The 23,929-nt window shown below is 45.7% G+C and overlaps 1 protein-coding gene across 2 annotated transcripts in view; it reads left to right on the forward strand.

Annotated features, from left to right (window-relative positions):
• Positions 1–23,929, forward strand: part of ZDHHC20 (zinc finger DHHC-type palmitoyltransferase 20) — a 309,510-nt gene that overhangs the window by 46,734 nt on the left and 238,847 nt on the right. For both annotated transcript variants that reach the window (XM_069202257.1, XM_069202258.1), the window contains exon 2: positions 5,285–5,311. In XM_069202257.1, the coding sequence (XP_069058358.1) occupies positions 5,285–5,311 (27 nt within the window). The remainder of the gene's footprint in view (positions 1–5,284; positions 5,312–23,929) is intronic.

A 23,929-nucleotide genomic window follows, 5' to 3' on the forward strand; every position in this document is an offset into this window, starting at 1 on the left:
TCCACAGTTTGCCATAGGAGATCAGCTTTCCATTTGATCTCGGCTCTGCTCTAGGGGTGTTGACAGAGGTACTTACTGTGATGATCTCTCATTTAGGTCTGCAGGGGGTGATCTAGAACCCTTATGTAGACCACTTCACAGTAAGAGGACCTGCTAGAGTTGGCCTCCAGAAACCTACATCTATTGTACAATATTATTCTTGATGAAGGGTTTTCTATAAACATCAAGAAGTCTGTTAAACAGAGGTGTTGCACAATAAATGCTAATCTACTCAGTTCTGTAATTCTGTGGGCCACTCACTTGAAGAGTAAATGGAGCACAATTAGCTATTTCCTGGGAAAGATATTTGTAAGTTCCACCCAGCAGTGATTCAACAAGGAATGCAGTGTTACTCTGTTCCTGGAACCTAATTCAGAGGCCCAGCAAGAGAAGGTGTGTATGGATTTTAGAGAATTTTTTTGTCTTGTTTATTCTATCTGAGTCAAGCATGGTAGACTTTGACCTTATAAACATAATCCTGTTCGCCAGGAGTAGATTAGCAGGAAGAATAAAAGAATGCTCAGTGTTCAAGCTGCATTTCTTCTCTTCTGGAAGAAATTAAATATTTTTACAAAAGCTAACAAATTATTTTATTAGCCTAACTAAGGCATTAATTTGTTTCTTCCGAGAAATATTATTTATAGTGTTTTTGGCTAACACAGAGCTCTTCTACAATAAGTATATACTATATTATATTCAGCGGTGGCTTCTCCATTTGGGTGGAGGAGCATCGCCCCCAACTGTGGGCGGAGCAAAAGTAAAAAATAAAATGGTAATAAAATGACTTTATTACCATTTTATGTTTTGCTTTGCCAGCCCGAGCTGAGTGTTAGAGCGGGACCATTTCTACAGATTGGAAGCAGGGATGAGTAATGGTGGACACATCACCCGTTTAAAATGTGCATATCAACATGCGCATTTTAATCTTCTCTGAGTTGTGTTGCACAACCGGATGGAGAGCAGGCACATGCCCCCAGTTCTTGAATAAATTCTGAGCCTGCCTTCTCCAGCAGATCCTGGCACTTCTTTCATGCTGGTTAAGAGCACGAGAAGAGTGTCTGGATTGGTTGGGGAGTTCGCTCTGGGGCCCGGATACTGGAGAAGAACACCAGAACTGGAGGACGATGCAGCCAATGGGTAAGTAAATATTTATTTTTCTATTCAAATATGTAAGCGATATAAACAATAACTAAATCGCTGACATGCTTTACATTAACATTTCAGAATTAAAATGTTTACATTTTAAAACGTTAATTTAATGCATGTTAACGATTTAGTTTATTGCAAGTGTTTTTTCTCGAGTCAGCTCCTTTTTGAACCACTGATAGGCGTTGTGAGAATCTAGCAGTGCTTGAAGCCTCAAATCCAGAGCTCTTAGTTGTGGTTCGTGATAAACATTTTATAAGAAGCCAAACTTGAGAACTTTGGCATTGAGTTTAAGGGCATTGCTGGGTTCTCTCAGTGCCAGTTTCCTCGCACCACCACTTCAGTTGTCGCTAGCCGCCTGTGATGTGATGTTGTGTGTTATGCATTGTGTTGTGTGGTTGTGCCTTTTGTGTGTTGCGCCTTTCGTGTGTTGCACGTTTTGCGTTTTTATGTTTTCTGTGTTGTGTGTCATTTATGATTTCTGTGTGTTATGTTTTTTTCTGTTGGTGTGCTATGCTACCAGAAGTGGCTGGGAAGTAAAAAAACGAAATGTCTAGCCCATGAAATGATGCATTTTAATACATAGTGGTTCTATCAGTGAAACGAGGCTCAAAAGACAATGCTTCTCAAAACTGAACTACAAAAATCTGGTAATCCATGATCAGGTGTTACAGATGAGATTCTGAAATATTTTCTACATCCCATTAAGCACGCTGGCTGCTAAGGATGGGGTTCACAGGCTCCATAACTGTCGTCTGCAATCAAATTATTGGGAAACTGTTTTTTGTATCTTTTCCATATACAATCCTACATTTCGAACCACATGGTTGGGAGAGCGTTAAGATGTTTTAACAGTGCGGAAACCACTAATGACTTCTTTCGTATTACAATACTAGCTGCCCGCGTTATTATTGCCTAGCAGTTGAAAAGTAGGGAGATGATTGATATTTGGTAATGGCACAAATACATTATTGACCGCATTTGTTTTTCTAAAAATATATCTAACCCATTTTACCGCATATTGATAGTTTTTGTCTCGTTTCAAACCTTTGCTCCGGATGCTTGGTTCAGTGTCGCTCTCTTATTTAATTTAGGATTTTGTTTCTCTCTTTTATTATTCTGCAGATTAATGTCTAAATCATTTTCGCATTAAAACTGCCTTTCCTGTTTTGTACCCTTTTAGTTAAAAAATATAAGCTAATTATGTTTACCTTTAGTTCATTTTCATTTATGTATTTACTGATTTTAAAATGCAGATATTTTCCCATCCCAGCACACCATTTACCTGCATGTATTCACAGAATGTGTGGAAGAACACCATCACTTAAACATTAACTTTAGTCACTCATATTTTTTTTATGGCTCAAATCTTTTTTGAAGGTTTTACTGTATATTCCCTCCGTCTACCTCCGCAGGCCATCAGAGAAGATATGCAACAGTTCCAACACGAGCCACAGTTCAGTAAAATAATATAACACAGTTGAACCACAAACCTCTCTCTCCCTTCAACCATTAGTATTGATTCATATAAAATAGGTGTAAGAAACATCTAAATCTCAAAATGTGTTTTCTCGTGGTTTTCCATTACTCATTTCATTGTGCCATTGTTCATTGTATAGTTTCCAGCACTCGTAAATACTTGGGAAAGTATGTTTTTTTTTGTCCGATAAGAAATAGGATAGGTACCTCCTTAACCTTTAAAAATACTTAGGTTTTTTGGGGTTCATGTGATTTGGCATCAAATATTTAGCATTCCACTTTTTGCTAAAGTACTTGGCCCATCTCTTCTGAAGAGAAGCCTTGTTTACACTACTCCCAATGATGTGAATATTTGGCAACTGTTAGAAATTGAGTTTCTGGTTGGCAGAGGTATGCACCATGTCCAAGCAGAAACCACAATCCTAGTCAGGGGTAAGCCAAATACACACCATAAATTAACTTGTGCTAACCCTGTGGTAGCTTGACACAGAGCATTCCGGCTTCACTTAGTAGGCAATGTGTAAAGTATTTGTGCAACATTACAAACAGTAATGCAAGGAAAATACCACAAAAAAACTATATACCAAGTTAGAAAAATAGATTATTTTATAAATAAATCAAGACCATCAGTAGAAGTCAAATATTTTTTTTTTTAAAGAATAAATGTGAAAATAGCTCTTAGAAGCAATTACCTCTTATTGGAATATCTGGTTGTGCGGGACTGGGACAAAGTCAAGAGTTCAGGCCTGCTGTGGTGAAGCAGAGCCCGCTGGGCAAAAGTGCCTCAGTCCTTGTTGCTACACAAGTTACGTTGAGGAGTCCCACATAATTGGGTTGTTGCACCGGATTTCTCCACGCAATTGTGGCAATGCATCGGTTGTGTTGAGCGAGCACTGGTTCCGAATGTGATGCATCAGGTTAATCCAAGCTGGAGGGGGTGATGCATCGATCTTCTCCATGCATTGGCGGCAATGCGTTGGTTCTGAAGCGGTGGTTCCGGAGACAATAAGGCGGTTCTAATTGCGATGCTCTGGTCCAGTCTCTGCCACAGTGGTGATGCATCGAACCCGATCTTGCAGCAGGTGGTGCGTTGGTTCTGTTCAGTGCAACAGCATCGATGTGGAGGTTCTGGCAAGACATGCAGCATGCAAAGCCCAGGTGTCATAGGTGATGAATGGTCAAAGTCTTATGTGTCCCTGAGACTTCAGAGAACAGGAGGCAAGCCGGCAAGTCCTTGAATGTTACTTTGGGATCAGGTGAAATGGGTCCAGTCCTTCCTCTGCAGAGCATAATGCAGCAGGGCAACACAGCAGGGAGTTATGCAGCCCTTTGCATTCAAACAGGACAGTGTCTTTTCAGGTGTCTCAGCTCCTCCCTCCCATCCTTCCCTGGATGGGTCATCAGGATGTTGATGGCCCATCAGTCACACTTAAGCTCCCTTTGTGTGTGGTTGTCTGGAGGGAATGCACAAAGTCCAGCAGTCGCCCATCCCAGATATGTATTGGAGACAGGCTGCAGGCACACAGGCCTAAGAGCAGGAAAATGCCAACTTTCTAAAAGTGGCATTTTAAAAATTGTAACAGTAAATCTGACTTTACAATTAAAAAGAATTTATTATAACAATCCCATAGGTACGAAACATGACATATCTACTCCTTCTCAGTTGTGAATTACAGCTTATCCTACGTAATAAGAAATCTCTAATGTTAACCTTTGATGACGTAGGCCTCACAGTAGTGAAAAACAAATTTGGGAGTTTTTCACTACCAGGACTTGCAAAACTTAAAAGTATATGTCCTGCCTTTTAATTACATACCACCCTGCCTTATGGGATACCTAGGGCCTACCATAGGGGTTACTTGCACGTACAGAAGGGGAGTTTAAGGCTGGCAAGGGGTTTTAAATTCCAAGTCGACATGGCAGTGTAACTGCACATACAGGCTGTGCAGTAGCAGGCCTGAGACATATTTAAGGGTTACGTGGGTGGCACAAGCAGTGCTGCAATCGCACTAGTAGCATTTAATTTGCAGGCCCTGGGCACATGTACTGCACTTTACTAGGGACTTATATGTAACCTAAATATGCTATTTGGGTATGAGCCAATGCTACCATTTTTAGAGGAGAAAGCACATGCACTTTAGCACTGATCAGCAGTGGTAAAGTGCTCAGAGTCCTGAGGCCAACGAAAATAAATCAGCAAAAAGGTGAAAAACAGGCAAAAGGTTTGGGAGAAGACTACCCAGAGGCTGTCAGGTCTAACAGTAACTTTTATAAAAAGTAATTTTTCATGTATTTTGCAGTTACATTGTGTGTATTGGATTTTAATTTTACTTTTGGCAGTAGCTCTCGCCAGTGCTGACTAAGCCACGTTCAATAAAGTTGCTGACTAAAGACAGCAAAATTGTCACCTACAGACTAAAATTAAGTCATTACTGAAATGCATTTTCTTTTTTTCAAATGACATTTAAAAAGCAAGTGTGTTAACATTTAAATGAGTTTGCTGTACCATTAACCTGCTCTGTAAAACTGCAGTATTTGTTTTAGGGAAACAATTTACATTGTGTTTTGAAACCTTAACGTAATCCCCATTTTCAGATTTTGTTTTATGTTTTTTTTCCAGTTACGATAAAATCTACAGGAGAAAAAGGTAAGAGACATCTTTCTTACCTATTAGAGACCACAAACCATAACAATCTGCAATAGTTGATTTTTCTTATCTAGACTTATTAGGCTTATAATTCAAATGTAACCTTAGATACACTAAATAGTGTGATGCTGAAACATGGTCTGTATATTCCTCACATGTTGGTATGTAATACACCTTAAAATCATAATAGAATACCGACCTTCCCCCAAGTGGCTCAATAGCTTAACACATGTGGATGTGTCATGTGCATTTCTGTATATAGCCTTAACAGTAGAGCTAGGCATAGATTGATCAGACAGCTATGATATTGCCACCTCTGATGAAGCATACATGCAATTGAAATACGTTTTAGAGTAAGAAGGAAGCAATGATTGAATGGAAAGTGTGGTTGTGCTTTTAGTTGTGGTTACCATATTTACAATACACTTTTCAATGAAAATAAACTTTTTATTTTTCATTCACCCCAACTCAAACTTTGCTGAACTAAGCTAGTGTACCTTTTCGAATGACTGTATAATGCCCTGAGTGTGTTACTTATGCCTAAAATAATAATAAAAAAAAAGATAAAGTACTTTGAGTATGGTAAGAAAAGCACTTTTGTTGCCCTCTTTTTTTGCCACACAAGCCCCTTAGATTTTTGTAGCTGTTTGTTCGGTATTGGAATGCGAAGACTTATAATCTGTTTTAATTCCAGTCTGGGACACAGGAAACTTCTGCAAGCTGAAGATCCAGGATGTGGCACACTTAAATTGGCTACCATTGCCACCAGGGTCCAATTCAAGGCTCTGACCGTTGCTTGTAAGACTGTCATGTATAAGGGTCCGTGACAATCTTACATTTAGAAAGGCCTACCCTAGCCGCTTGGCACGTTGCGGGCAGCATTTAGGGGCTGTTCCTACGATCAATGTCCTCCGGTTCAAGAAAATCCATGCATAGAGTTGCTATTTTGAGAATACATGAAGCAAAGCATTGTAAATCCCTCATAACTGAACTTGGAAGAGAGACTAATCTTGTAATTTTTCACAAGACATTACAGACTTTTCTTTTCAGGCAGTTACAACAGCTAATCCCTAAATAAGGTATCTGGTTTCATGTGCTACATGTTCTTGTGTCTGGCCTGTTAGTATGCTCTCAGGCAAACCATGTTCATGTCTGATACACAGAGGCCACAAGCGTACTATTATCATATATTGATAGCAACTTTAAATAGTTCTTTTTTCTAAAAACGTATTTCAACTTATTAATTGTTGTGTTTGTATTAAGTGGACATAATCATAAGTGATGCTAGACTATTGTTCCAGATCTGGTGAGATCGAGGAGATCAGGTGAAAATGTTACTGCCTCATTTAGTTTGTATATTGCAATTATTCATCCTCTAAAGATTCCCCTGACTGCCTTATTGTATATGATTTATTCCTCAGGTAGTTTGGTGTGCTGGGTTCCAGTGCTTTATAAATGACAAATGACAATCTGAAAGTACATAGTGCTTTCAGAAATAGCAGTTTGAGCTTGCATGATAGTGGGGTGATATGGTCAAACTTACTGGTCACTGTTGTAGTTTGAAAAGCAGGGTGACCTCTCGGTAAAGATAATCATTATTGTACGCTACGCTAACTAAAGTTTAGACAGCTTGTTTTTAGTCAACAGATGGGAAAACATTTTTGATAGACCTATGGAGTTTTGTTTTGTAGCAAGTCCCTTTTTCATAACTTTTATGGAATTTTTCAAATTGTGTTTGTGTAGCTTAACATCAAGTGATTTTGACATTGTGTGTTATTTTAGAGCAAAAGCCAGCTTAATAAATGTTTACCTGTGAGTTTTTAACCCTGTCAATGGTTGGGGTATGACTAATGATGAGGTACTCATTCTTAGTTTAGTTTTGTTTTAGTTGCCAATACATCTATTTTTGTTATTTGGGATATAGTTCTTAAAGTAATCAGTTGATAAATGTATACACTTGTGTGTATCATCTGTATGTTTGTGGTGTAGCACGTCAGTGGAATTGCGGTATTCCTCTAGTGGTTCTATGTCTAGGTTAAATAAAATGGGTGCAGAATTGAGCCACGCCAAAAGGGATTTTGATGGGTGAAAGGTGTTATTTGTCCATACAATCTGACCGTGATCTCCTACACAGGATTTGAGTCACTTTAGCACCATCCAACCAATGATTAAATGAAATGAGAGTGCTAAGAAGTATAACACTATATCAGATGCCACAGAAAGGGTCAGGCAAAAGCAGGAGATACTCCTCACCTGTGTCTTATAGCTTATTGACACTTTAGTAATGTTTTAACATTGGCATTTCAGTGCTGTGACCTGACTTAAAGCCAGATTGGAAGCGGCGTAGCAGTCCATTTCCATTCCTTTATTAAACATGTTTTCATGAATTTTCAACAAAAGTCAGACCACTGATGTGACATTCATTTTCAATGATGTCTGAGTCTGCAGTCTGTTAACTGAAGGCATTTGCCATTTCTGGGCTGTGCTCTTCAAGAGTTATCTCAGGTTTAGAGGTATCCGTCTTTTAGACTTTACCAATGTCAAATAGTTTCCTGGTTGCATTTTTGGATGTTTATAGGTTTATTAGGTTGGACGTTTGTGTACTCCTTTGACTATTTACATTTTTCACCAGCATGAGTTTAGAGACATTTTATAACTTTAGTTTTAGTAATTCTTGTTTTATTTTGTCATCAACTGAGTGGATATTTTCATTTTTTTTATTCTAGAGTGATTGTCGAGCAGAAGCCTGAGCTGAGGGTTGCTAGAGATAGAATTTATATTCCTGATCCTTGCATATTTTGGTTTGATCTGGGTTTGCATAGGTTGCTTTGGCACTGTGATAGAGAAGGGGATTATAAATTGGTATGACAAATTCATTAGAATAGGCATTTTGGACCAGCATTCATTATTCGGCTGAGTGTACCTCTGAAATGATGAGAAGGTTCTAGTGACAGAAGTGTTGGATCTTTTTCTGGTAGAAATGAGAAGAGTATCACCGTGGATGTATCTTTGTTGTCATGCCTAGATAAGATCAGATTCCCCCTCGCCCCCCAAACTAGTAAGTGATCTTTGAAGGTTAATGCATTGTTTGTGTTTATATTTTATTGTTGCTATTTTAAGCATTTATATAGCACATCTAGACAAACTGGATGTATAGGTACTTACTTGTAAGTTTCATGCAGAGTGAATGGGCCGAATGTTAAAAGATGATCAAGTCACATTGTCTTTATTGATGTCTCTCTTTGGAATATGCCAATATCGGGTCAAAAATTGTTTCAGTTGATGTGTCTTGAGATGTTTCCTGAAAGAAGCGAGACGTGAACTTTTTATAAGGCTTATGGGTAGAGAGTTTAATGCGGTAATGTCTGCTCCACTAAATGATTGTCTTCATGGTAGTGAAGACTTAAATTGAGGACCCTTTAGGGATAGTCTCTTCTGCTTACCTCCTCCTGAAAAGGTTAAAGATTCTAATACATATATATGGCAGTTCCCATGTATGGTTATATGGATCAAGAGCTTGAACCATATCCTAGCTTATATCGGAAGCCTTTGGAAGTCTTTACAAATTGCTGTGCTTCTGGTAGATCCATGAGTAGTTGTGCTGAGTCAGAAAGCCACGTTTCAGCTAGGAAGATATTTTGATTGTATTGTAAGATTAAATCGACACTTGGCTGTTGAAGATCTTCAGCTTATTTAAATATTTAAAGGTATTTTCCTGTAGATTCTTATTTAGTCCTATGTCAGATCTTCTCCTAAAATCAGCTTTGAGAAGGTTTCTTGATTATGCTTCTGGCATGTTTACTTTTTTCATGCCCTTTGTAGGTTGTGTGTGTGATGTTTTGATTTGCACCCTGTATTTTTTTGGGAGCATAGGCAGTGGCAAGAAGCACTTTTTCAGGAGATCATCATTGATAGCAAAGCAAATCAGTAAAGATTCAAGAAGGAAGCCATGTGTTGGTCACTGCACTCCTAGGCAGCTCAAGATATTTATTTTGCATGGTGTTTGATGGGCCAGAAATTTAGTACCTTATTGAGTTGTACTGCTAGAACTTCAATGTCATTGGTTTGCACCTTGACTAGGTCACATTGGTATTAGAATGCTTGTGTGTGATTTGTAGGTAGCCAGGAAAATTACGGGTAATGGGTGTGTTTTGCTGTAGAGAGACAGTTTGTAGGGATAAGAGGTACATGTTTTCGAAAGATTGACATTGTTTAGGGTCCTCCTGTTCTAATCACTAGTTGTCTCCTCAGCAATGCTTAACCCTAGTGTGTTGTACACTGTAGAATCATGTTGAGTTTCATTGTATATTCACAGGTTGGTAATGTGCTACACAATCATAGTTCTTTCCTCTTTGCAATAGGCTGGTGATTACCCTTAAATCTGACCCTCAAATTTACTAATAATACTCTGACAGCCGTTGCTATCCCATTCAGAAACTCTGTGTGTTAATTGAATTAATGTATCAGGAATCCAGATTTACTGGACAGATTTAATTGAACATAATTACACACCAGGACATGTATTGGTTTTACTTGATCACTTGTTATAATTAGCACCCTGTTCACCTTCACATGCACTTTAAACAATGCTTGAGGTATTACAAAGGCAATTGTAAACACATTTTAGCAGGGTGTGTTGTCTTATTTGGCATGTGCTCTTATGACTAAGCAAAGACCATCTAGTAAAAGAGAATTATAAAATGCAAAGAAAGGAATGCAGATGGCTAGAAAGTAATTTGATCTTCACTGATATAATTAAAAAGACCTATAATTTTCAGCAGTTAATATCTTCAATATTTTCCTCTAAATTGTGGATGTAAACTACTCTGCATGATAGTTGAGCAATTCGTTAGAACAAAGGCATTTTTGGTCTGATGTTTCTAGCCTGTAAAAACTGAAGATTGTTGAGGAAAGAAAGGCACGTTATCTAATTTTTTCTCTGTCCTGTTGAAGTTCATTGCTGAGCCATCTGCCCGAAGTAAACAAGTAAAACTTTTGATTATTACTGAAAGGTGTGGGAACATATGTCCTCCACTCCCTCAAAGAATGTGTTTTTTCTGCCAGGGAAATGATAGCAGACTCAAGCCCATTTAAAAAAACAAAAACAAAACAAAAGACACTAGTACCAGCATTTGATGGAAAATCGTTGGGCTCTACTGATCTCCCAACGCCCCCCCAGCATTCTTCTTTAAACGTCCTTCACTTCTATCCCGCACCCGGTCTACTGCTGGTATATGAAGAGGCCCTTTAAACGGGTGACCTACCATATGATGTGCATGGAGCCACAATCTCTGCATTAATGAATCCTGAGAACATCTGAACAGACTGCTCCTCCTACTTAATTTATTTATTAATATAGAGACTAAAATCCTGGCTAAAATTCTCCCTAGCAGATTGGCTGCTTTATCCATAAGGACAGAATGGCTTTATGCTCTGAAAGAGCACATGTTGCTGCCTCTGGCGCCTGCACGTGGGCCTGGCGAGAGCTGATGAACAATGGGGCTTGAATGCCATGGTCATGGAGGACTTTGAGAAGGCTTTTAAATCAGTCCACTGGCCGTTCGTGCAGCAGGTCCTAGTCAGGTTGAACTGTCTGCTCTTTTTTTAATAAAGAACTTTATTTTTTTGCAAAAACAGGTGAATACATAACACAAAATAGGTCACCTCCCGCTCCCTCAAACAAGCTGACATGCAGCATTGTTTGTCGAAGATAGATAGCACAGACACGTTTTGAATGGTAATTGGTACTTGTCGTGACAGGTCGCCCCACCGCAAGTCACCTACAGCCCAGGCTGGTACCCGACACCCCAGGCAGCTTCCCACTTCCCCCACACTCTTCTGTACTTGTTCGGGCATCCTCTCACTTTGTATACGAGTTTCTCCCGCTGGGCACACCAGTCTACCCCACGGCGCCACTTGGCCAACGTCGTGCCGCCTCTACTTTCCAATCTACCACAATGTCTCTTTTGGCCACCAGCCATGCCACTCCCAGGAAGATTTGATCAGCTCTGTTAGACCCTACTCCCTCCATGACCCCCAATAAGAGTGGCAAAGGGGCCGCAGTCACCTCCACCTGCAAGACCCCAGAAATCTCAGTCACCACCGCCCTCCAGTAAGAAGCAATGTTCGGGCAGGTCTACACCATATGATAGAAGTCTGCAGCAGGGCCAGAACATCGGGGACAGTCAGCCTGGGATCTGAGACCTGCCCTATGTAGCCTGATGGGCGTGAGGTATGCTATGTGTAGGTAGTATGTCTGTAACATGCGAAAGCGGGTGGCCATGGCCAGGGCCCTAGGGGCCATCAGAGCCTCCCTCCAGTCCTCCTCATCCATGGGGCCTAGCCACTCCCACCTCCGACGGAGCTTGTCCAATAACTGATCCGTGTTGGTGACTAGCAGGCGGTAGATCCACGGCACCCCCCCTCCCCTACCCATACCCCCCATCAACACCTTCACCTCCATGGGACTGAACTCAGGGAGGAACTCACTCGCCCGCTCGCGTGTAGCGCATGCCAGAGTTGCAGGTATTTGTGAAACTGGGTCTTATTAAGCAAAAAGTGCGTTGAAGCTCTTTAAAGGACCGCATGTGTGACCCCTCCCAGTCATCTCCAAGTAATGAGATTCCAATGAGGTCCCATCTCTGAAACCCCTCCAAGGCCGAGACTTCCGCCAACAACCCCCTGTGCCACAGTGGGGTCTGCTGGGTGAGACGAGCCCACCAGCCCGACACCCTCCGGGCCCCACGCCAGCCCATCAATATCACCCTTGTCACATCCGGGATTGCGCGGGGAGGGGGCGGCCATACAGCGCTCCAAGCACCTTGGAGAAACCCATCATCTGATGTTCCAGTTGGTACGCCGGTTCTGACCAGCCCCTCCCATCCAGTTGTTTATCACCAGCAGGTGTATTGCTAGATAATAATAATAGATGTTAGACATCCCCAGCCCGCCCTCATTAACATCCCTCTGGCAAATGCCAAGGGCTAGCCTGGGTCGGGCACCGCACCACAAAAACTGTTGCGCAACTGCGCCCATTTCTCTAAACCATCGCCGAGGCTCTGTGTGAGGGAAATTCTTCAACAAGTAAAGGAACCGGGGGAGGATCATCATCATCTTATAGAGTGCTATTCTGCCCAGCAGGTTAAGGGGCAGGGTCTGCCAGCGCTGAAGGTCCTCTTTGACCCGTCGGGTGAGTGGGGAGGCGTTAAGCGCCCAGGCCAGCTCTGGCAACAAGGCCACCTGCACACCCAGGTACCCCAAGCTGTTACGCCTAATAGGGATGCCTTGCTGCCAATCCACACAGTCTCTGGAAGGGTGCAGCGGCACCAGCAGGGACTTACTAGGATTTAGAGTCAAACCAGAGGCCTCTGAGAACAGGCCCAGGATCTGCAGTACGCGGGGTCTGCTGCGGGCGGGGTTGGCCATAAAAAGAAGCATGTCATCTGCATAAAGAGCCACGCGGTCTTCCTGCCCCACAGGCCAAGACCATCCATCCATCAGGGGGTCCTCCCTCAGTAATTCCGCCAAGGGCTCTATCGCCAGTGTGAAGAGAAGCGGGGATAGGGGACACTCCTGGCAGGTGTCCCGGAGAACGGGTCTGAGATCACCCCCATTCACCTGCACTCGCGCAGTCGGATTGGAGTAGAGGAGTTTCACTAGGCCGTGAAACCTGTGTCCAAGCCCATTACTCAATAATACCTGATCCAGGTAAGTCCAGTCCATGGTGTCGAAAGCCTTTTCAAATTCTAGTAGGAGGAGCGCCAATGGGGGGGGGGTTGTCAGAAAGCCCTGGTGGGCTAATGATAAATGCAGGTGCCTAATGCAGTGCCTAGTGCTTCGGGTGGGCATGAAGCCACATTGATCTGGGTAAATCAGCGAGGGCAACACCCCTTTCAATCTGGTTGCAAGGATCGTGGTCAATACCTTCATCTCGGTATTGAGAAGAGAGATGGGGCGATAGGCAGAGCAATGCCGTGATGGGGGGGATTAGTCTTGGGAATCACCACTATGGTGGCCTGATCGAGGCCTGGGAAAAAGCCGCCTGTCTCTTCGGCCTCCTCATACATAGCGAGCAAGTGGGGGCCTAGGATATCACTACACTTACTATAAAGTTCCGCCGGGAAGCCGTCCAGGCCCGGTGTCTTGCCCGATGCTAGCTTCGCAATCGCCTCCCCCACCTCCTTGAGGCTGACGGCCTCATCCAAGCTGCACCTCTCAATCGGTGAAAGCCTAGGGAGGACAACATCTCCCAGCGGGGGGGGGGCCTCCCTTTCTGACTGCCATCGGGGCTGCTCTTCATAAAGTCGCGCATAGTAGGTGGCGAAGCTCTGCGCAATTTCACTAGGCATTTTGGAAAGAGCCCCCAACTCGTCAACTATCTTGGGGATAACTCTGTCTGCCAGCGGCCGGGTCGCCAACCAAAGTAGGAGCTTTCCATTTTTGGCCCCCCAACCATACACCCGGGCTGCTGAGGCTCGCCAGACGTGCTTTGCTGTTTCAAGAACCGAATGCCTAATCTCTTCTCTAATTAGGGTAAGTTGCCTCGTTGTGTAGGCTTGGCTAGAGACAGCGAGCTGACGCTCGAGTCGTAATGCCTTGGCCTGAAAAGGTCTAACACCTTGAGGTTACTTGCGTGCTCCCGCACGCGCAGGGGATGTTTAGCTTGCCCCTGGAGGGTGGTCTTGCAAGCTGCCCAGACTATGCCAGGTGATTGCACCGACCCCAGATTGTGATCAAAGTAATGAGTGAGGTGATCTTTCACCGCTTGGGTATACTCCTTATCTTGGAGGTACCAGGCATTCAGACGCTACACCGGGCGCCGGGTGGGGTCTGTATCCCTCAGACGGATTTGTAATGGTACATGGTCCGAGATCCCATGCGGCAATATCTCCGCCCCAGTGACACTGGAAACATCCAGTGCTGGCATGAAGATGAGATCAATTCTGGCATGTGTATGATGTGCCCCCAATGTATGAGTGTACTGCCGTTTTCTGGGATGCCATATTCGCCATACCTCGCATAGTCCAAGGCTCTCAGCCCAATTGCTCAATCCCGACGCCCGATGGGAGCAACTCGTGGACCTGGGACCAGAGATATCCAACGTTGGATTCAAAACAGAGTTGAAGTCTTCTCCCAGTAGGGTCAGCCCTGGCGGGAGCCCCGACAACACATCCCGGAGAGCAAGTAAAAAGCGGTCAAACGCTCCAGGAGGGGCGTAAGCGCTCAGGATATTAACCGGTTGCCCCCGGAGTATACCGGACACCACAACATAGCGCCCTTGCAAATCGGACTGGGGAGCAGTTATCACTATGGGCAGGGAACGGTGTAGCAGAACCGCAACCCCCCTGGAGCCCCTGGAAAACCCAGCATGGTAGACTCTGTCATATCCCCCCGTGTGAGCATGGGGCATTTAGTGCCAAGCAAATGAGTCTCCTGGAGCAAAACCACGGAGGGGGCACACCTGCGAAGAGTATTAAAAACCGCGGACCTCTTGATTTTGTCCAGGAGCCCGTTCACATTCTATGAAAGAACCTGCATCAAAGGGGGCCGCGCGTTGGGCGCACCAATTAAACTGTGTGTTGCATGCCTGCCAGTGGGCCCAGAAGTGACCACCCAGAAAAACAGAAAAGGTAAAGTGACAACAACTTAACCATGGTGAAACATCACAACTTAGTGTCCTAAGTAACTCCCCTCCCCCCTAACCGCCTGCACTTCTACCCCTGAAGCATCTGTCGCCCAAAGACCCAACCAAAACCTGAAGACCAAGTGACCTGTCATCGGTGTGGAGTGGTGGACCCCTCCATTCGGGTGGATTATCTGCAATCTAGCCCCCACCCGTCCGCCACAGCCAAGAAGGATGTGCCCTCAGGTGAGTTCACCGGCCAAGAGGCCACACTTCCACCCATCTGGATAGTTCCGGAGTCTGGCTGAGACTATCTTCCTCCTCCACTTGTGCAGGTCCCTGGACCCCAGAGGTATCCAGGGGTTTTTCTCCAGCTGGCGACCAGGCCCCCGCCACGAACCCCCGTCAGCCGGGCTGCCCAGACCACTCCACCTCCTGTGGCGGGATCTGGTGCGTCTGCGTCCCCCTTGCGTGCCCGCCAGGGCAGCAGGACCATGACCCAGTCCGGGGGGGGGGGGGGGGGACCCCTCCGAGCCAAGCAGCCCTCCTCAGTCAGCCAGTACCATGCCTCCTCGGGTGACTCGTAGAAGAAAGACTTCCCATCCATGAGGACTTTCAGGTTCGAATCCAGCTGTCCAAGAACTCAAGCGCCTAATTCGCCTCTGCCTCTTCCCCCCCCCCCCCCCCTACCCCCCCAGAAGCCGATGAAGCACAGGTTATTGCGCCTGGAGCGGTTCTCCGCATCTTCTGCATGGCGGTGCAACTCGCCTGTGTGGGTCAGCAACTGGGCCACTTTAGTCTTGAGATCTGCAAGCTCATACTCCGCTTAGGAAACATGGCCTTCTACCTCTGTAATTCGACCCGCCGCAGTCCGGAGGTCTTGCCGCAACAAGCCCACATCCTTGCGTACCTCACTAATCTTAGTTTCAACAACAAGTTGCGAGGACTGGATAGCTTGGAGGATTGCGCTCACTCCGTCCAGTGTAGACCCCCAGACGCCAGGTCTTCCACACTCTGGGGGGGGGTGCTTGTGTGGTAAACTGGTCAATCTGCTGCTGGGACGCCGTAGGCTGTCTGCCAGCTCTGTCTTTCCCCATAGTGCCTCACTGGGCCAAGCGCCCCAAAGCTTCGTCCAGCGCATTGTGTTCACTTCTCAGGGCCGCCTCAACCGTTGTCACTCGGTACGGCACCACAGAGGTAAAGAATCAGAGAGGGGGAGACCCCTTCGCCTCGGGCACCGCCTACCACGTCCTGCTCACTTTGTTCTCCGGTTGAAGGGCCACCCCCGGAGGGGGCCATCCGGTCACAGCTGTCCTCTCGGCGGCTCTTCGCCGGCAGTCCCAGCGCTCCCGGCATCTTCTCGCTGGGGCGGCCGTGAAGTTCAGGGCCTGGTGCGGCTCATTGCTCTGCACGCCGGGGCCTCCACCTGTTGGCCCTGCCTGGCGCTGGTCCCACGCCCTCAGGGCCCCCGGTCACCACCAGGAAAAAAGGGGTGGCGCTCACCGCGCCCGGACCTGTGTTTCCAGCGGGGCCCCAATAGTACCTCCAGGCCTGGAGGTGCAGACCGTCAGGCTGCCGTCACTCTACCGCTTTTCATCGCTCGGGCCCCCGCCCCGCCTGACTCACCGGGGCAGGCCCAGGACCAGCTGCCGCTTCTGCCCGCTCCCCTGCTGCGCGGACTCGTCTCAGTCTTGTACGCTTCTGATCACCCCTGGCAGCTGGGGCCCGTTACCTCGTCTCCTCACTCCACCTCGGGCAGGCCAGCCAGCCACTGCCACGCAGCCGCCGTCCAGGTCACAGGACCCTGCTCCGCTTCACTCACCCTCCTGCCGCGTGGGCCCTCTTCGTCCGGCTGCCCCTGGCTCCAGGCTCCTCCTCAGGTGTCACTACGCCTCTTCACTCCACGACGAAAGTCGGCCGACCCTCCGTGGCACGTCACCGCCCACCAGCCCATGGGTCCCGGTCCCGGCCCCACTCCACTCACAGGGGCTGGCCCGGGCCCAGCCGCAGTCTCCGCTTGCCCTGCTGCTGCGTGGGCTCCTCACCGCCCAGCGTGCCTCCGGTCACTCCTGGTTGCGACTTTGGCCCCGGGGGCCCTCTCCGCACCTCCTCACCACTCTGAGGCAGCCGCACCGCCGAGGGCCTGGCTCCGCCACAGTGCTATGCTCGAAGGGCGGCCCCAGTCCCCAACTGCGTCCACCCCGCCGACCCCAGCCTCACGCGGCTCTTCTACTGCTCATTCGCAGTGCTCACTTGGCCCACACTGCCCCCCTCACCCCCCAGATGCACCTCTCGTCCTAGGACCGTCAGGGGCAATTTGGGTGCGGGATGGCCGAGGCTTCTGCCGGCGGATGACGGAGGGGTCCGGAGCACTCGTAGTGCGACCACCATCTTGCCGCCCGAAGCCACGCCCTCCTGAACTGTCCACTCTTAATGCGATACATCAGAGTCCTGTACTGAACCTCATTGTCCTAAGAACAAATCATTGGAGAACTACCTCCTTTCCCCCTTCATTCTATTGAAAGTGGCACTTTCCTCTCTTTTTTGCCCTAGAAATCTAACCTCTCTTAATATATCAGGCGAATTGTGCAGATTTGAGGACACAGACAATTGGGGAAAAGCAAGAACTGATTATTCCTGTATAGCAAAACTAATGTACTCTTCTCAGGTGTGCAGAGATGCATTGGGTCTCCCTGTGAACTGGGTAAAATCTACATATGTTAAGGTACTGGCGGCCAAAGCAGGGACTTGCGTAGTTCTGATCTTAGATGGTCAAGCGACCATTGAATGTAACTAGGTTTTCACATCTCGAATGATAAGCAAAAATGCTCTGACTTGAACATATCTCCACTTTTCCAGTGTTTGAGATGCAAATTGGTATCTTTGAGTGTGCTTCCATAATCGGAAAGCGTGCAGTGTTCAAAAATATAAAAAATTCTCTGCTTTTTGTATGTACTGCTCAACTACCCATACAATGCCCCCACTAAATTATTTCATGAAGCTACAAGCATTGTGTAATAAACATATATGTTTTTAATTACCCATGACCAAGAGGATGCTCACAGATGCCTTTTTAGGTTAAGCATAGAAGCGCGCTAGCGCTGCTTTTCCAACGTGTTTGTATGTATCTGAGCTTTTAACCACACCCACTGCACGCCACCACTTTCACTCGTTTGTGGGCTTTTAAAAATCCTTTCTTTTCGTTGGTAACTGCTTTTTGTTTGTCCCTCCTTAGGGTGGTTTTGTTACCGCCTTGGGAATCGGCCCTGTTAAATGGATAATTGCATGTTTGCCGATAACTTTGACTGCGGGCGAACTTCTTTTTCCTTTTGTGTGCCTCCGTCACTCTCACAACAGCGCTTTGAATTGGCCTGCCTATGTCAACTGTTTTACTTTTTTATTTTCAGTTTGTGTGGCAAGAAAAGTCCAGTTAGTAATTTACAACGCTAATAGCTCTAACTCGAGCAAATGCGAGACCCATTGCATTGCAAATGCTTGTTAACAGTGTGTGCAATCACCCTAAGAAGGTTATTGAGGATGCCAGCTATTCAGCTGTACTTTGTGTTGACGCAAATGAACTTGATCAATGATTGGATGTTTGTGGACGAACACATCAGTAGTGCCAGACTCTAATTTTGCCTCCTCGGGAAGCATGGATGATCACACAAATTGGACACACAAATTTACTTGTTCTTCCCCGGTCACTAAAATTCCAATAGACTGCTGAAATCAAGCACTAGAGTTTTAGCTGTACCTTCAGAGGAGGTTTTGAAAAGGACCCCGAGGATGAAATCTGTGTTACAAGTGATGGACTTGAATGTTGTAAATAACAAAGTATTCCATGGTAGATACTTAAGTCAAACCTATTAGTGCTGCTGATTGAAAGTGTATAAGCATGCCCGTCTATACTTTGCAAGCAAAAAAGCTGTTAACACAGCAACATGTTTTTAAGACAGCAAAGCAAAACAAATGATCTTCTAAGGTTGATTAGTGAGTAGCTTTAGCCAGCTTTAAAAACATTCAGGACACACTTTAAAAAGCAATGAGTTGGCACTTAAATGTCTGCCTATTTGTAAATCCATCACAAAATACACAGATAAAGACTGAGTTGCATGCTTTACTTAAAGTTGCTTCTGCAGTTGAACAAAATGACTGCTTGAGCTCCTTTGCCAGTGGGAACACAAATGAGATCATGATTCACAAAATTCCATGACCTTTATGGAAAGGCCATCCAACTAATGGCACACCATGAAAAACAAATAAAAGACATTAGCCAAAGTTTGCTACCCAAAGTGCCCGCTCACGCGTCTCTCTCCTCTCTCTCTCCCCTCTCCCCTCTCCCCTCTCCCCTCTCCCCTCTCTCTCCTCTCTCTCCCCCCCCCCTTCTTGTGGATGCTATGGGCTAACTTCTCCATCCAGAGTAGGAGCCAGATCCTCTGAAACTGTGTATTATCTTTGGCATCCGCATATTCCCCAAATCCTTGATAATCTTATATTGCATCCAAAAGCAGATGTGCGATTAGTTTAGCCATTTTTGTGTATGGTGGGTGGATCTTCTCTGATGTGCTTCCTGCTAGGATCACTTCACTACACCTACTTTAGGAGTAATAAGGAGATAGCAAAAAGTCCTCCACTGCTTCGACCTCCAGCATCCAACTCCAACATTGGGTTGGTATTAGTTAACGTCCTGGACGTTTTCTTTCACACTTTCTATTATAATTCATTTATCCAACAAATTCAATCTGTATTCTTAAGTGCAAGATGAATACCCCTTCATTTCAAAGGTCAATGATCAGTCTAATCACAGAAAATTCAAATACAGCCACTCAGCCAACGCGTTTTGAAGACAATCCTATTTCTCAAGGTTTACGTTATGAGATGATTTTTATGATCAAATTTTCAGTTGCAGTAAAATAATTTAATTCTGTTAACACAAATTTTTGAATATGTTCCATTTTATACTTCATGGAGTTAAGCATCGTTATGGCCAGTCCTTATTGCTGTCAAGATCGTTTTTGGTTTAAGATGATTGTCTCCCCTGGCATATCCTCAGGGACAATTTTAGTGCCAAACTTGCTGGGCTAATATTAAAATCTGAAGAGAGGATTAAGGAAGCTAAAAATACATTTGAGGGTTCATGTGCAAATCTGAAGCTGTTAATTTCTTTGTTTATCTGGGCATCAGGTTTTATGTCTCGAGCTGCTGAAAAACACAAATTGGAAAAAGTAATTTGGCCTTGATGACAACAGGTGGGGGTATCCTAAAATTGAATATTTGCTTTGCTTTGCTTTCCAGTGTACTGGTACTCTATCAGGCAAAGTAACGTGTTTCTGCCTCCAGTCAACATGTTTGTCAAAAAATAATATGAGCAAAGAACAAATTTATTGGAACATCGCTGCAGAGAAAGGAGGATCCCTTACCTTTTTTGAACCAGGTTGTTGTCTAATCCCACGGCTTTTGTTTATTAAATGCACTTGTCCAGGATCCTTTTGCTTGCATATGTACCTGCCGTCTGTAATTTCAATATATTCAGTTCTATCTCCTGGAATAGGATTTGAATTGTATGTGGCTACCCAAAAATTTAGACCAAGTATTTTCAACCTACTTTATTTATTACTTCTTTTGCACAGATATGTGCAACGGAAAAAACAATCTTCTCTGCACCACTCATCCATCGTAGAAATCCCAAACTACATTATCAAATATATACAAAGTCAGAATTAATAATATAAACCACATACCTAAAACAAACCACATATTTTCCCAAATGCTGTTCTTGATTAAAGTGGGGGCACTAGTGAGACCACAACAAGATAGCCGCACTTTATTGCGCCTCCAACAGCCAGGGGCTTAAATCCGACCAATATCCTGCCATGCAGCCTGAAAGAATTTTGCTTCTGCAAAATCCTAAGTGAGGGGGACAATGGATTACCAGTGGCCCAATATTTTTAACTTTTATGCGGCCCAGTGCAGTATTGAGCCTGCTACCGTTCCGCTGTGTGAGCCACTGTTTGGAGACAGGGTCCGGGATAGACTGAAGAGAGCACCTGACTTGTCCCCAGATCCCTAGCGTTCATTTCCCTGGTGAATCACTTGGATCGGCGAGCCCGCGGGAGTTAGCCGCTAGATTAATGACATCACCCAGAGCTGTGAAAGGGGCCACAGCACCAGCTAAGCACTGATTTGTAGCATGCGGCAGGTCACTCGCTCCCTTGGATGCGGGAGCAGCTAAGATTGACCTGTCTTTTGCTGCCTAGTGAAGCTGGCCCTGCAGCTAAAAATCGACTGCCAGCAATGTGGTTACCTGCCAAATAGTAGAAGTGGCCTGCTGGGGGAGAGTGTGGGTGTTCCAGGAGCGACTAGAGCGGACAGTTGCAGTGGAGCCTCGTTGCAGATGTGGCCCATCTTGTGGTAAGTTGGCAGCCTTTGTTGGGGAGACTTGCTCCCCTCCACCTACCCCCCCCCGAGGTGTGCTGTATGAGCCTTTGCTGCAGGCACAGGCAGTTGGAGGCATATTTGGATGATTTTGGCCCTTGAGGACTGTTGCTGGGGACCCCTGACAATTCTGGCTTTCTCCCTGGCTCTGGGGAATGGACTTACACAGCCTTACCTTGACCCATGAGACTGCTGGGGACATCAGCGAGGAGCACATGACTTTTTCTTTTGGCCTACTGTGAGTACCTTTTACCTGTTTCTGTGTGGAGGGTGCAGCTGCATACCTGTCCTGATCAGTGCTAAGCGGAGGCTGGGGTCGCCATGCAGAAGGCTGATTGGGGCAGACTCGCCTCACTTTTAACACTAAACATGCAGCTAAACCCCAACTGGGTGAATGGGTGCTGGTACAACTGCCCTTGAAGTGACGCTGAAGGGTATGTAGCAAAGACTGGCGTCAATAGATAGGAAAATTGACTCACTGAACCTGCATAGGGATCATACGGTGGCAAAATCAGATAAACATTCAGCCTGCATCATGATTGCAAAACAAAACAACTCCACTGCAGAAGATTATGTATAAGTGATCTTGAATAAGTGCGTGAACATGGAAAAAGTGCTCACGGTCATTCAAGCTAAGAAAGAAGACCTGGAGGCGCGGTCCAGCCGCAGCACTTTGCGCATCACTTGTGTCCCAGAGTCGACCAACACTAGCATTACTGACCACTGTGTAGAGACTATACTAGCCACACTATTCGTCTCTGAAAATCTCTGCCACCTTCTGGTGGTGTAGCGGGCTCATCGCTTCCTCATACCACCCTCCCGTTTGGGGGCCCCTTCGGGTTCCATAATAGAAAATCTACTCAACTATAGGGACTGAGAGACAGTCCTTCGGATGGCTCGTGACAAGAGAGACTTAACCTGTCACGGATTTGTACAGCTGCACTGCAGGCGGCATACAGAGAATTTATGCCTGTTAAGAGACAACTGCAGAAGTCCCCTGGCCAAGTCTCACTCCTCATGTGGAATGTGAGAGGCCACAATAATCCCCGTAAGATACGCCAAGTGCTGGCCTACTTAGACCACCACCTTATCCATGTTGCGTTTCTATAAGATACTCATTTTACACAGCAGGCTGAACACGCCATAGGTTTGTGCTGGACGGCACACAGGTTAGCCTCCTCATACTCCTCTTACTCGAGAGGTGTCAAGATACTGCCTAAAAAGGGATCCCTCTTCTCCATCGCACACACCCTCACGGTCCCTCAAGGCCACTATGTCATTGTTGGGGAACTCTTTGTGGCAGCCCTGTTGCTCTGGTAAACACCAATGGCCCAAGCACAGATGACCCAGACTTCTATCTGACACTGTGGTACCACCTACTTCACCTCTCCACAACTACCATTATCTGGGAGGGGACCTGAACACACCTTGACCTCATGCTTGACCAGTTGGCACGGCCATAAGAACTCTTCAGGCTGGGATGGAGGAACACACCTTCGTAGACCTTTTGGAGACTCTGATCCAGCCTGGCACGGAAGCACCTTCACCTCATCAGTGCATGGGTCCTGGTCCTCACTAGATTATTGGCAGGACATTAGCGCTTGGATGCCTTTTTTCCTTTTTTCTTTTTTTCTAACAAACTTTATCGAGTTTGGTAGATAGCAAAGGTTAAAAGTAGACCAGATCGCCCCAAGTCACGTCTGAACAGATGGGGACATAGTTGCCTTGATCCATAAATTTGGCTCCAGAAGGTGGGAGGAAATGGAGGAGGGAGAGCTTTATCCATTGAATTAACATTCCTGCTCAATTGTTACCCCTTAATCACTGTCCACCTGAGATATAGATGCTTCTAGAAATCCATCTCATAAGAGATAGGCCGCTTATGGTGTCCCCAATACTCCTCTCTTCACAGAACATAACCCTCCACAGTGCCCCAGTCCAGTCAGTCCCAAAGGGGGGTTTTGGGGAGGGGATGGGACTTCCAGCGCCTGTTAATTTGATGCCTGGCTAGTAGGAGCACCAGGTTCACTAAACTTGACAACGTTTTGGAGGTTTTAGGGCATGGGCAAAGACCCATCAGGCAGTGTTCTGTTTGGGGACCCCAGCCAAGTCCGCCAGAGCTGCGTGAACAGCTGCCCAATAAGATCGCAGGGAGGGGCACTCCCAAAGCATATGCAGTAAGGTTGCCGGGACTGCATGACATCGGGGCAGAGTGGAGTAACCATGGGAAACCACTTATGCAATCCTGGGGGTGAGGTACACTCTATGAAGCGGCAAGAACTGGATCAATCAAGTTGGGGGTATTCAAGAAGAAAACGCCATTCCTTGTCACGTAGAACACAGCAGAGATCCTCCTTCCACCGACTACGTAGGGGTGCCAGTGAGACATGCAAGTGTGTGCGTAAGCCCTTCTATAACCATTTTAGGTGTCTACCCATGCCCATTTCTTACACCGCCTGAATGGATAGATGAGTGTGTACTGGGTTTCCATCCCTTTGATGACCAGTGTGTTTGAATATAGTGGAAGATGTTAGCATGAATCAAAAATAAGGAGTCAGAGA

This window comes from Pleurodeles waltl, chromosome 8 (genome assembly GCF_031143425.1).
Source record: "Pleurodeles waltl isolate 20211129_DDA chromosome 8, aPleWal1.hap1.20221129, whole genome shotgun sequence".
Classification (NCBI taxonomy): Eukaryota; Metazoa; Chordata; class Amphibia; order Caudata; family Salamandridae; genus Pleurodeles; species Pleurodeles waltl.